The sequence below is a fragment of the Psammomys obesus genome, unplaced genomic scaffold (genome assembly GCF_907164565.1).
Source record: "Psammomys obesus unplaced genomic scaffold, mPsaObe1.curated_primary_1811, whole genome shotgun sequence".
NCBI lineage: Eukaryota > Metazoa > Chordata > Mammalia > Rodentia > Muridae > Psammomys > Psammomys obesus.
Window position 1 is genome coordinate 5,308,786 of NW_026591872.1, and position 13,843 is coordinate 5,322,628.

Here is a 13,843-nt window from a genome sequence, read left to right on the forward strand (position 1 = left end):
ATTTCCACTTTTTGTTTAGAAATGGAGTATGTAGCCCTGGCTGGAACTCACTATATAGACCAGGTTTTCCTTAAACTCACAGAGATCTGCCTGATTTTTGTATTTCCAGCACTGAGATTAAAGACATGTGCCACCACAAATGGTGAATTTTCTCTCTTAATGCTGTTACTTGCTCTCTAGTTTCACTGGATGAAATAAAAGTCCCATTATGCTTATATGTTCCTTCATCATTTCACCCCTAATTACTTTTCTGCCTCAGCTCTACCTAGTCGTTTATACCATTTTCCCACCATAACTGTATCTGCTGAGTGCGTAGAGAGCATACTATTTACTATAAATCCCAAACAGAAAGGAGTAAAGGAACTATTATAATATCAATTATAGTTAAAAAGTATCATGTGAAAAAAATCACTCTCATGTTGATGAACTTTTTATGTTCTCTCTATTGAGACAAAGAGTTCTCTTTTCCCAGAAAAGAGTCACATTAGAATCATATCAGTTGTTTAGAGTTGACTGATCACAGTATTGTGTTCTATTTTATGTCAAAATACCCCACAAGTTAATCATATATATGCATTGTTTCTCTCTCCCTTCCCTTATATAAAGACATTCACACCAGTCTACATTTACATAAATAATGTTCTGTTTTTTTTTGTTTCTGCAAGATCTTGAATCATAGAAAGTTAAATTCTTCTAGATCTTGTACGTGTGATCAATTCAAATATCTAATAAGAAGTTTGTTAATCTTGTCCATTTTCCAGGCCTTCCCACTCCTCATTTTATTTTTGTACTTCACTCAGATAACTTCAACTTCTGGAGTGAAGCAAAAACAGAAAAAGAGAGAACACAAATCGGTCCATCTCTAGCATTTTATAGAGCACTAATTGAAGTGGGAAACAGTATTAGAACGAATGACTAAAACACAAACAAACCAAAAACACTCTGGATAAAGGGTTACATTAATTTTCTGTTATCCTCAGGTTCAGATGCTATGAAAATTGAAGCTATTAAGATAGTCTAATAGTAAATGATGCCACCCCGTTGCTTATGCAGCAGTGTCCCTACATTCCTTTCTAATGGAATCGGTTTTCTATTCAAGGATCAAGTAGAGTAATATGCATAAGGAATACAACTCATTTCCAGAGAGTCTCAACCTATTGAGAAAATTCAATTTCTCCTTTCCTAGTGAGTTAAAAGCATACACGTACACTAGTCAGTTCTCAACAATGTGACAAGAGAAAGAGATCTACTGGCATCTTTGATTATTTTTTGACATTTTGCTATATGAGATAAAAAAGTCGTATTGTTTAAATACTTTTAAACATTGTTTTGCTATTGTTAGCAGAAACCATCTTCCTTGATGCATTAATCAATGTTGAAATTCTCAATATTAGTTTAATTACTTTGAAAACACCCCATCATCAGAACTACAGGTTTGTAAAATGTTAGAGCATAGCTCCTTCAAGGATTGTTTAACCTACTTACTTTATTATTCCCATCAAATTTTTGTGTCTATAGACTAAGAAAAGTACCTAAATAGTGCTGGAATCATGCTGTATGTTGTATCTCTCTCCATTTCACTTATTGATTTGGTAGAATGGTATTAAAATCAGAACTTTGGGTCTAGATGAATGCTACCTTGGTTGTCCTCCTCTTTATTCCTTGGTGAAAAGGTTCTTTTAAAATATTTCATTTATTCTTTGAGAATTTAGTACAGTGTATTTTTAATCATATTCATTCTCCTTCTTTGATGTCTCCCAGATCTTCCCTCCTTCCTACCTGTCCATTTTCTCATTCTTTCTCTTTTCAAAAAAAGACACGAAAAACCATGGGGTTTGATTTCTTTTGCTCAAGTACTCCTGAGCACAAGACCAGTTTCACAGAGTTTTGCTATAAAACAAATCTGAAGAAGGCATTGCTTTTATTTAAAAAACATAAAACATCCCAGAACTAGCTGTTTATATATACACATGAATAACCTGCCACAATCACATATTGATTAAATAGATATCTTGAGGGGGGCGGAGCCAAGATGGCGACTAGCACACACAGTTTCCGAGCTCTGGAAGAGATAAAGTTCTGAGTTGATGAGTGGAAGAACTTCTGAAGCCAGGGAAACAACGGAGAGACTTTCTAAACAACAGGGAACATCGCAGGAGGTGAAAACTTTGGTCGCGGGTCACCCAGGGACTTGTTTGGGGAAGTGACAGAGAATACGCTATATACTCACCAAAACCAGACAGAAACGCCATACAAGCTAGACACACCAGGACCTGGGCCTCCGAAGCTTGGAGAGCACAGTGAAGAGACCCCAGGACTTCCCAGAAAGCATCTGGACTAGCAACCCAGTCTCCAGTTACAGTGGGACTTTCTAACCTGGCGGCGGAGCAGCACTGAGCTGGCGGGGCACATCAGCCCTCCAGTTTAAGACTAACCAGGGCCAAACCAGAGAACAGAAAGGCTGGTTACCCCGATTCCCACTGACGTGACCACCCTGAAATCTCCAGCTGCAGCAAGACCTCATAACCTGGCAGTGACAACAGCACGGAACTGGCGGAGCACATCAAAGAAGCAGGGCCAAACCAGAGAGCAGAGAGCCCAGATACCCCGTTCTCTGCCAAGTGACCTGCCTCACCATATGGAACCTTCTCCAAAATAGACCATATAGTTGGTCACAAAGCAAGCCTCAACAGATACAAAAGGATTGAAATAATCCCTTGTATACTATCTGACCACCATGGACTAAAGCTGGACATCAACAACAACAGAAACAACAAAAAGCCGACACGCACATGGAAACTGAACAACTTACTACTCAATGACAGCTGGGTCAAGGAAGAAATAAAGAAAGAAATTAAAGACTTTCTAGAATTCAATGAAAATGAAGGCACAACATACCCAAATTTATGGGACACATTGAAAGCAGTGCTCAGAGGAAAATTTATAGCACTAAGTGCCTACAAGAAGAAATCCGTAACATCACATACAAACAACTTAATGGCCCAACTGAAAAACCTAGAAAAAAAAGAAGCAGATACACCCAAGAGGAGCAGAAGGCTGGAAATAATCAAAGTAAGGGCAGAAATCAATCAATTAAAAACAAATAAAATTATCCAAAGAATCAATGAAACAAAAAGCTGGTTCTTTGAGAAAATCAACAAGATAGACAAACCCTTAGCCAAACTAACTAAAAAGCATAGAGAAACCATACAAATCAGCAAAATCAGAAAGGAAAATGGGGACATAACTACAGACACTGAGGAAATCCAAACGATTATTAGGTCATACTACAAAAGCCTATATGGCACAAAATTTGAAAATCTAAATGAAATGGATAACTTTCTTGACAGATTCCATCTACCAAAATTAAGTCAAGATCAGGTAGAAAGACTGAATAGCCCTATATCTCCCAAGGAAATTGAAGCAGTCATTAACAGTCTCCCCTCCAAAAAAAGCCCTGGACCAGATGGCTTCAGCGCAGAATTCTACAAGACCTTCAAAGAAGTACTAACACCAATTCTCCTCAAACTATTCCACAAAATAGAAATAGAAGGAACACTACCAAACTCATTCTATGAAGCCATAGTCACTTTGATACCTAAACCACACAAAGATCCAACAAAAAAGAGAACTTCAGACCTATCTCTCTTATGAACATTGATGCAAAAATACTCAATAAAATACTTGCAAACCGAATCCAAGAACACATCAAAGATATCATCCACCATGACCAAGTAGGCTTCATCCCAGGAATGCAAGGGTGGTTCAACATACGGAAATCCATCAACGTAATCCACCACATAAACAAAATGAAGGAGAAAAACCACATGATCATCTCCTTAGATGCTGAAAAAGCATTTGACAAAGTCCAACACCCATTTATGTTTAAAGTCTTGGAGAGATCAGGGATACAAGGCACATACCTAAAGATAGTAAAGGCAATATACAGCAAGCCTATAGCCAACATTAAACTCAATGGAGAGAAACTTAAATCAATCCCACTGAAATCAGGGACAAGACAAGGCTGCCCACTCTCTCCATATCTCTTTAACATTGTACTTGAAGTCCTAGCCAGAGCAATAAGACAACTAAAGCAGATCAAGGGGATACAAATCGGAAAGGAAGAGGTCAAAGTGTCACTATTTGCAGATGATATGATAGTATACATGAGCGACCCCAAAGATTCAACCAGAGAACTTCTTCAGCTGATTAACACCTTCAGCAAAGTGGCAGGATACAAAATCAACTCAAAAAAATCAGAAGCCCTCTTGTATACCAAAGACAAAAAGGCTGAGAAAGAAATTAGGGAAACAACACCCTTCACAATAGCCACTAATAACATAAAGTACCTTGGTGTGACTCTAACCAAGCAAGTGAAAGACCTGTTTGAGAAAAACTTCAAGTCTTTGAAGAAAGAAATTGAAGAAGATCTCAGAAGATGGAAAGATCTCCCGTGCTCATGGATTGGTAGGATTAACATTGTGAAAATGGCCATCCTGCCAAAAGCAATCTACAGATTCAATGCAATTCCCATCAAAATACCAACTCAATTCTTTACAGACCTTGAAAAAAAGATTCTCAGCTTCATATGGAGAAACAAAACACCCAGAATCTCCAAAACGATCCTGTACAACAACAGATCATCTGGAGGTATCTCCATTCCCGATCTCAAGCTGTACTACAGGGCAACAGTAATAAAAACTGCATGGTATTGGCATAGAAACAGAAAGGAGGATCAATGGAATCGCATAGAAGACCCAGAAATAAACCCACACACCTATGAATACTCAATATTTGACAAAGAAGCCAAATCCATTCAATGGAAAAAAGACAGCATCTTCAACAAATGGTGCTGGACCAACTGGATGTCTACATGCAGAAAAATGAAAATAGATCCATATTTATCACCCTGCACAAAACTAAAGTCCAAGTGGATCAAGGACCTCAACATAAAACCAGATACTCTAAATCAGTTGGAAAAAAAAGTGGGAAACAGCCTAGAACTCATTGGCACAGGAGACAACTTCCTGAACAGAACACCAACAGCACAGGCTCTAAGAGCAACAATCAATAAATGGGACCTCATGAAACTGAAAAGCTTCTGTAAAGCAAAAGACACTGTCATCAAAACAAATAGACAGCCTACAGATTGGGAAAGAATCTTCACCAACCCTTTATCTGACAGAGGGCTAATATCCAGTATATATAAAGAACTAAAGAAGCAGAAAAGCAACAAACCAAGTAATCCACTTAAAAAATGGGGAACAGAGCTAAACAGAGAATTCTCTGTAGAGGAATATCGAATGGCAGAGAAACACTTAAAGAAATGCTCAACCTCATTAGCCATTAGGGAAATGCAAATCAAAACGACCCTGAGATTTCACCTTACACCCATCAGAATGGCCAAGATGAAAAACTCAAGTGATAGCACATGCTGGAGAGGTTGTGGAGAAAAGGGAACCCTCCTCCATTGCTGGTGGGAATGTAAACTGGTTCAACCACTTTGGAAGTCAATCTGGCGTTTTCTCAGACAACTAGGAGTAGTGCTACCTCAAGACCCAGCTATACCACTCCTAGGTATATACCCAAAATTTGCTCAAGTACACAACAAGGACATTTGTTCAACCATGTTCGTAGCAGCTTTATTTGTAATAGCCAGAACTTGGAAACAACCCAGATGTCCATCAACGGAGGAATGGATACAGAAATTGTGGTATTTTTACACAATGGAATACTACTCAGCAATCAAAAAGGAGGAAATCATGAAATTTGCAGGCAAGTGGTGGGATCTAGAAAAGATCATTCTGAGTGAAGTATCCCAGAAGGAGAAAGACAAACTTGGTATATACTCGCTTATATAGACCTACAAGATATGATAAACATAATGAAATCTACACACCTAAAGAAGATAATCAAGAAAGTGGACACAGGCGAAGGTGATTAATCCTCATTTAGAAAGACAAATGGGATGTGCATTGAACTTATGACAGGAGTCTACCACAAAAGGCATCTGAAAGACTCTACCTAGCAGTGTTTCAAAGCAGACACTAAGACTCATAACCAAACCCTCGGCAGAGTGCAGGGAATCATATGAAAGAAGGGAAGTTAGTATGATGTGGAAAGGATAGGAGCTCTACAAGGACCAAACATATCTGGGCACAGGGTCTTTTCTGAGACTGACACTCAACCAAGGACCATCTATGGATATAACCTAGAAATTCTGCTCAGATGTGGCCCATGGTAGCTCAGTAACCAAGTAGTTTTCCAAAGTAAGGGGAACACGGACTATTTCTAACAGGATTTCAAGGGCAGGCTGTTTGACCTACCCCCGGGGAGGAGCAGTCTGTTAGGCCACAGAGGAGGACTTTGCAGCCAGCCCTGAAGATACCTGATAAAACAGGGTCAGATGAAAGGGGAGGAGGTCCTCCCCTATCAGTGGACTTGGAAAGGGGCAGGGAGGAGACCAGGGAGGGAGTGTGGGGTTGGGGAGGGAATGAGGGAGCGGGATACAGCTGGGACACAGAGTTAACAAAATGTAACTAAAAAGAAAAAATAAAATAAATTAAAAAAAATAGATATCTTAAGACCTTGATCATCACTACTTTGCTAAAGTCCATTTGTTGCTGTATGAAAAATAATAAAATTGCTCTGGCAAAATAGATCAGTGCATTAAAGCATTTGCTACTGGGTTTGGTTACCCAAATTCGATTGCTGTCACTCATAGGTGGAAAGAGAGAACTTATTTCTGCAAGCTGTCCTTTGATTTCCATATACATCCCACCTCCCTACTCCTCCAATATACAAATAAATAAAGTACAAAAATTAAAATAGTAATGTTGTATATTTCAGGAAATAATCAACAAATATAATTTTAAATGATTCAAATTTGGGAAGCTTTGTTATATCAATATTCTTTCTAACATTCCTCCCATACTAGCTCAACATTTTCTCCAAAATTTTCTGAGAAGGAAAAAAGTAACATACACAGAGAGAAGATTCTGTTATCTGACATTAAAGAAGATACACCAAGGTTCCTTTTTATGTAATTTCTGCATGAGAAAATTGTTATCCATTTCCACCATGCCAAATGGTGATAATGCTTGAAAACCATCATTGCCTACCTGAGTGATGTCCATTCCCGAGTCGCAGCTCAGTGGCTGTGTAGAAGTGAGACCGTTTGAGCCAATTACAGTTGTGATCACAGCATTCTCATCAATTCTTCGGATCATAGTCCCATCCACAAAGTAAATGAATCCATGCCTGTCAACTGTGATACCTGTTGGGAAAAAAGAAAATTAGCATTAATAATCTAATGAACTACATTTACACCAAGTTCAGTATCTTGAAAGCAGTTATGGAAATGGAAAAGCATTATAAAAACATACAGATTTCGTTTTGCTCAGCACAGATGGGGTAGAAATGGGAGATGGTGGTTGTGATGTATACTAATTTTTGCAGTGTTTTGAAAAATAAATGACAGAAAGTAACATATAGAGATAAAGCTGGGTTTAATAGCTTTGTATTATTCACCTTTACATCTGTGCTCTCCTGCTAGTTGCTTACCCCTACATGCAGACACAAAGATTAAAAAGGGAAAATCAGAAGAGGTAGTGTCTGTCACATTTCTTTTAAGATGTTGGTGCTCTGGCCACTGTTTATTTCCACGGTTGCATTAGGAAATAATTGACTTGAAAAGGATTAACATTATTTTCAAGAACCTATATTTAGTTCAAAGAGAATTTGTAATACTTCTGATGAATTAGACTGAAGACTTTTCTCTTTATTACCTATTAAAAAGGCAGAGAAGAAAGTTATGCTTCTGTGTGGAGAAGGGCTAAGCTTCTAGAAAAAAAAAGTCAGTAAATTGATTCTGATTTTTCATTTGTTGTTTTAAAATGTCATGTATGTATACAATACATTTTGATCAAGTTCCTCCTTTTCTTCCCCTCCAAGTTCTCTTATAGTCTTCTGCCATGTTCCCTCCAAATTTTATGTATTTAACAAACAAACAAACAAACAAACAAACAAACAAAAAACCACTGAGTCCACATAGTGCTGCCAGGATGTGAGGGACAGTCAAACGTCAATGTAGCTTTTGCTTAGTTTTAATTCAAGCCTAGTTTCTTTTTTTTTTTTTAATTCTCACTTTTTATTAGATTACAGTGTTGGTGGATCAAAGGTAATGTCTACTTACATTTGTTTTTCCTAAGTGAGTAGTGAAGGAGGAGGAAGAGGAGGAGGAGGAGGAGGAGGAGGAGGAGGAGGAGGAGGAGAAGAAGAAGAAGAAGAAGAAGAAGAAGAAGAAGAAGAAGAACAAGCCTAGTTTCTTGCTATGTATATTATAATAGTACTTAGAAAACTTGCCCTCTAATAATGAATGTATGAATTATAAATGATAATTCATTTTGATTGAAGTATTTGCCCCCAAATTTTCATGCTTCAACTTTATCTTTGGTAAAATATGAAAAAGTGATCTGCTTTATCTATGGTCACCAACTTTTCCCTCGGAGTATAAAGCTGGACATGGCTCAGCTTTATAACCCAGTCTTTGATAAACTGGGCTGCATAAGCAAATGTATGCCTAGGTTACTATTTTAAAAATGAGACTTGGAAAGGAACAGGGTGGAGATGAGGGAGGGAGGGTGGGAGTGGGAGGGAATGAGGGAGTAGAAAACAGCTGGGATACAGAGTTAATAAAATGTAACTGATAAGAAAAAATAAAATTATTAATAAAAAAAACAAAAAAAAACAAAAAATGAGAAAATCATCGAACTCCCCCATTTTCTTTGGCATTTTTCAGAATGTTCTTGAAATACCTGTGTGGGATTATAGTAAAACCCCTTGTGAGGACATTCAATGATGGATGTTTGAAATGATAGATAATAGTGAACCATATAAATGTATATATATATTTTTTTCATATACATCCAAAATTTAATATACTTCTGTGATAATATGATGAAGTTTAATTTATAAATTAGGCACAGTAAGAGATTAAACATCATAATCTAATAACAGAATAAAATAATACAACAGTATACTATAATAAGTGATATGAATATAGTTTCCCTTATAGACTATCTTATCTTATGTTCACTTATCTTTAGTTTTATGTATGTTTGTATGTTTATGTGTATCCCAGTACATATGCACATTTTTGAGTGTTATCCTCAGTCACCATCTACTTTATTGTTTTAGACAAGAATGTTCATTGCTACAGTTTGCCAGGCAGGTTTGGCTGACTGACCAGCAAGATTAGGGATTAAGCAGTCTCTGTCTTCCCGCACTGGGAGTACAAGTGTATCTTGAGTGTCTTTTAAAATGTGAGTTCTGGGGAATCAAATTCAGATCTTATGTTTGCAAGGCAAGCACTTTATCAACTGAGCCTTCTCCACAGCTCATCACTTTTTTTATTCCTGTGACTGTATAAGATGATAAAATACCTATATATTGAGATTAAATAAGGTGAGTGATGTATGCATTAGGCTACTATATGCAGGTTACTTGAACCCAAACACTGTGATATTACAATAGATGATCTGAGAACTTGACATGGTTAAGTGATTAGTGGGCAGGTAGTAAATATGGCATTGATACTCCGAGTGTTTCATGTTACAGAAGGGTGAGGAAGTATGGTGTGAGATTTTATCATGGCATTCTGAATAGTATGTAATTTAAAACTTATTATTAATATTTTCATTGAATATTTTCACATATAACTAAGTTTGTGAAAAATGAAATTTCACACAAGGAGGAAGCTACTTTGCTTTAAAAATTATGCACGTGCTACTTTTTCCCCATTTCACTTACATTCAGGCTCAGTGAAATCTACTAAGCATATGCAAAAGTGGGAAAATTCTATAATAATAAACATGATATTTTAACACAACACAACACCTATTCATGCATGAATACACAAACACACACACACACACACACACACACACACAAATTTGTCTGGCAAAATGTAAAGTCATTGTGATTTGACTACAAAATATCCCCCACAGGTTTATGTGACACCTAGTCCCAGCTTGTGATACTATTTGAGAAAGTTTTGAAATGTTTAGTAGCTAGAGTATCACTGGAGGAAGTAAGTTACTGGGAGGCCTTGAGGTTTAATAACTTGGTCCCACTTCTTATTTACTCTCTGCTTCCTGGGTGTAGATGCAATGTGACCAGCCAGCCTCACACTTCTGTCACCATTTCTTCCCTGCCTGCTTTCCCACCACAATGGAGTATATACCTCCAGGACTTTACACAAAAATGAATTTTCTTTTTAAAGGTGCTTTTTATCATGGTATGTTTTGTTACAACCACAATAAAATTAAAGAAGATGTTCATCTAAAGAAAATCTGTAAATCTAATGTAAGTTCAGCCTTGTGTCACAAGCCCATAATCTCAGTTATTCAAGATGCTGAGGCGGGATGAGTGCAACTTCAAGGTCATCCTGGGCAACTTAGTAAGACTCCCTTTTTAAACAATCAAAGTGGAGGCTGGAGAGATGGCTCAGGGGATAAAGTGTTTGCTATGTAAGCATGAGTGGTGGGAGTGGGTGAAGTCCCGAGTCAGTGTATATTATTGACATGAGCATTGCTGTATTAAGGACCCTAATGCCTCAGACCCATGAAAACGGCAAAGCCATCCCCAGATCAGGTTCACAGGAATGACAGTCTTCCCCTGGTTCAAGTATGAATGTTACCTTATGTTGAAAGTATTATCTTCTCAGATGACTCCAACCTGACACTCCTCCCCTTCAGCGATTTAGCTAACCAGCCTCCTCGTTTGTGCTGTATATAATAAATGCGCTGATTTTCTGGGCTGTTATTGGAGCATCTCTATCTGAGTGTATGACCCTACCCAATATATGTATCCCTGTATGTTTGTTTGCAGGTTCTTCATTTCCCATCACCCCAACTTTATATTTTGTAGCACACATGGATCTGAATTTATACTCCAAGGACCTAAATCAACTTCTGTGTATGGCTGTAACCCCAGTGTTGTAGGTTTGGAAACAGGCAGATGATGGAAAGGGAAAGGGCCAAATTGTAGACCTCCGAGTTCAGGGAAGTCTCTTTGTCAAAATATAAGATGGAGAAATTACTGAGAAAGACATTTGAATGCCAAGTCTAGCTTCCAGCCATGCCTATCTGAATGGGTGTATTACCCACATACATGTACGCACACATATATACAAACACATACATTCAGACACAGGAAAAAAGGTTGATGAGGACCTCCCTTATCAATGGACTTGGGGAAGGGCATGCATGAAAAAGGGGCAGGGAGGGTGGGACCGGTGGGGGAGGAGGGAGGGGCTTATGGGGGAATACAAAGTGAGTAAAGTATAAAAAAAATAATGAAAAATAAAAAGGCTGATGTTATTATTCCAGAGATATAGAAATTTAATAACGTGAAAAGCTATATGTTCATTCAGTATAACTGTAAAACATAAAAAAAATCCATCCCAATAAACAGCTTGTAGATGAGCTAATGCATGGGCATGAGGTTAATATTCAGATTTGGCTCAGACATGTAACTGATCAAGCTCTATGTTCCTAATAAAGTATACTTAACACTTATAAAAATTGCAAAATTCATTTCAATTTTACCTAAAAACCTCTTAAAACCTTTTATGTTTTTTTTTGTCAGTCCTCCAAGGATAACACTATATGAGCAGTTTATGTCAACAAATCCTTTTATCATATTTAGAAGTATATGTAGATTTAATGAAGTCAATAAATAGACTTTTACAATTGTTGCAGGTCACACGATTATAGCATAGGAACATTTATTCCTCCCTCCCCTACCCGCCCTCCCAAGAGCATTCTGGTTGATGATGATCCAAGGGGTATGTCTTTTTTTTTTGTTTGTTTGTTTATTTTTGTATGTGTTCTGGCAAAATAATTTTCTTACTGCTAAAAATTTAATCTGGCTTGCATTTGATTTAAGAGCTCCTTCTAAGGTCTCTATATTAAAAATCACCAAATATAAAATTTAAGATTTCACTGTCATGAGAGGGTTGAATAAAAGATCAAGACTGAAGCCTGGAGACAAAGGAGAGTAAGTCTTAAGCCTGGAGAGAGCACTTCTAAGAGGTGTGCGAAATCATGAGTCATATACAAAGTAGGTACTGAATGGCACTATATTAGACTCTTTTATGGTCAAAAGACAATGATTCTTTGTGTACTGAAATGGGGATTAAGAGAAACAATAAAAATTTTAGTAATAGTGCTAAAAATAAACCAAAGGGTTCCCTTAACTAAGAGGTTGAAGAGAGAATAAGATTTTCTAAAAATGAGAGTAGGTTCCCCACGGATGCTGAAAACATAATTGTTCCCTAACTAATGTTGTAAGGGAGATGTGTTTGTCAGCTTTCCATTATGGCAACAAAAGTATTATAAACAATCAACCTGTGAAGAGGAAAACCACGTTTGGTTGCCACCCCCTGATTTGGGGCTTCTAGTGTCAGTTTAGAGTGGCATTCATGGTGGTAGAAGACCTTATTTTGTGGCTACATGCAGAAAAAGAGGAGGAACGGACAATGTCCTATTAGTCCCTTCATGATCACACCATCAGTGCTAAGAAGACATTCCACTAGGCCTTACAGTTTCTACCACATCCTAGCAGTGCCATGCTACACACTAAGCCTTTAATACTTGGGTCTTTGGGAGTATATTTCGGATTCTAATGGCAGGAGATGTTTGCACCTTTGTGTGTTAATAACAACGAAGGACAATTTTGTCTCTTGACTCCCACACTGCTTAACTCTATCAGGGTAGAGAATTTGAAATAATATAGTGAGGACAATCTTGACCTTTACATCTCTTTTCCACTTTTAAGTTTGGTGAAGCTCTGACCACTGTGAAGCTGTCTTTTTCTCTGTCCACATCAGCTGAGTTCCACAGATGAAGTAAGGCTGGGCTTACTAAATACTCATTCCTGTATTGCCTTCAAAGCATATTTTGCTGACACTTTATAGAATATTCTCTTTTTATATATGTGTAAACCAACTTCTTTTTATCAAGGTACAACAGGCAAACAAACTCCTTTTTTTGGGGGGGTGGGGGACTCCTTAATTAACATTGATTGGGTCACATTTAGCCTGGCAATGGTCTTTGAGGGATCTGCCTGAGAATTGTTTTGTAAATGTACCTAGGCATATTTTCTTTTGCTTATCAGTCAGTCATCCAACCAAACAACAATCACAAACCCAAAATTCCCAAACAACAATTTCATTAAGTCTTCCCTTGTGAGAATTAAGATATATTCAGTTTTCACTGGGAAGGGATAAAATTCAAATTAGAAGTTTCATTCATGACAAAGAGAATTATTTTTGTTTTCCATCCCATAATGAAACTTGTGATAGTGATGCTGCAGTATGATATATTAGTGCTTGTTAGACTTAGTGGGAGGACATGACACATACCCAGTATATTTTAAGCTTTATTCTTCAGAGCTGTGAAAGTTAGTGATTTCAGATCACATAAAGCCATCTGGGGCTAGCAGGATCTGCAGATTTAATTTAGTTTCATATATTTACATTGTTGTACTCTGATTTCCAAACCTTGCTGTCCAATGTTGTAGGCATAATTTATTTTAACAATCACATCTTTTGATATGCTAGCTGACAGTGTTTTCATTAGCACTTATAATACAATATTGCAAGTTTTTGGATAAGAAAAGATTTAAGTTATTCAGAAAATAACTTCCAGGAATGTAAACCAGTATTCACTCTTTTATTTGATTATTCTTGTTTATTATAATTTATTCACTTTGTATCCCAGCTGTAGCTCCCTTTCTTGTCTCCTCCCAATCCCAGACTCTCTCCCTCTTCTCCCCCCCC

The 13,843-nt window shown here is 37.4% G+C and overlaps 1 protein-coding gene across 1 annotated transcript in view; it reads right to left on the reverse strand.

Moving 5' to 3' along the window:
* The window catches only part of Tenm1 (teneurin transmembrane protein 1), a 1,167,432-nt gene that overhangs the window by 87,887 nt on the left and 1,065,702 nt on the right, over window positions 1-13,843 (reverse strand). The window contains exon 24 of the mRNA XM_055612144.1: window positions 7,122-7,276. Within this exon, the coding sequence (XP_055468119.1) occupies window positions 7,122-7,276 (155 nt within the window). The remainder of the gene's footprint in view (window positions 1-7,121; window positions 7,277-13,843) is intronic.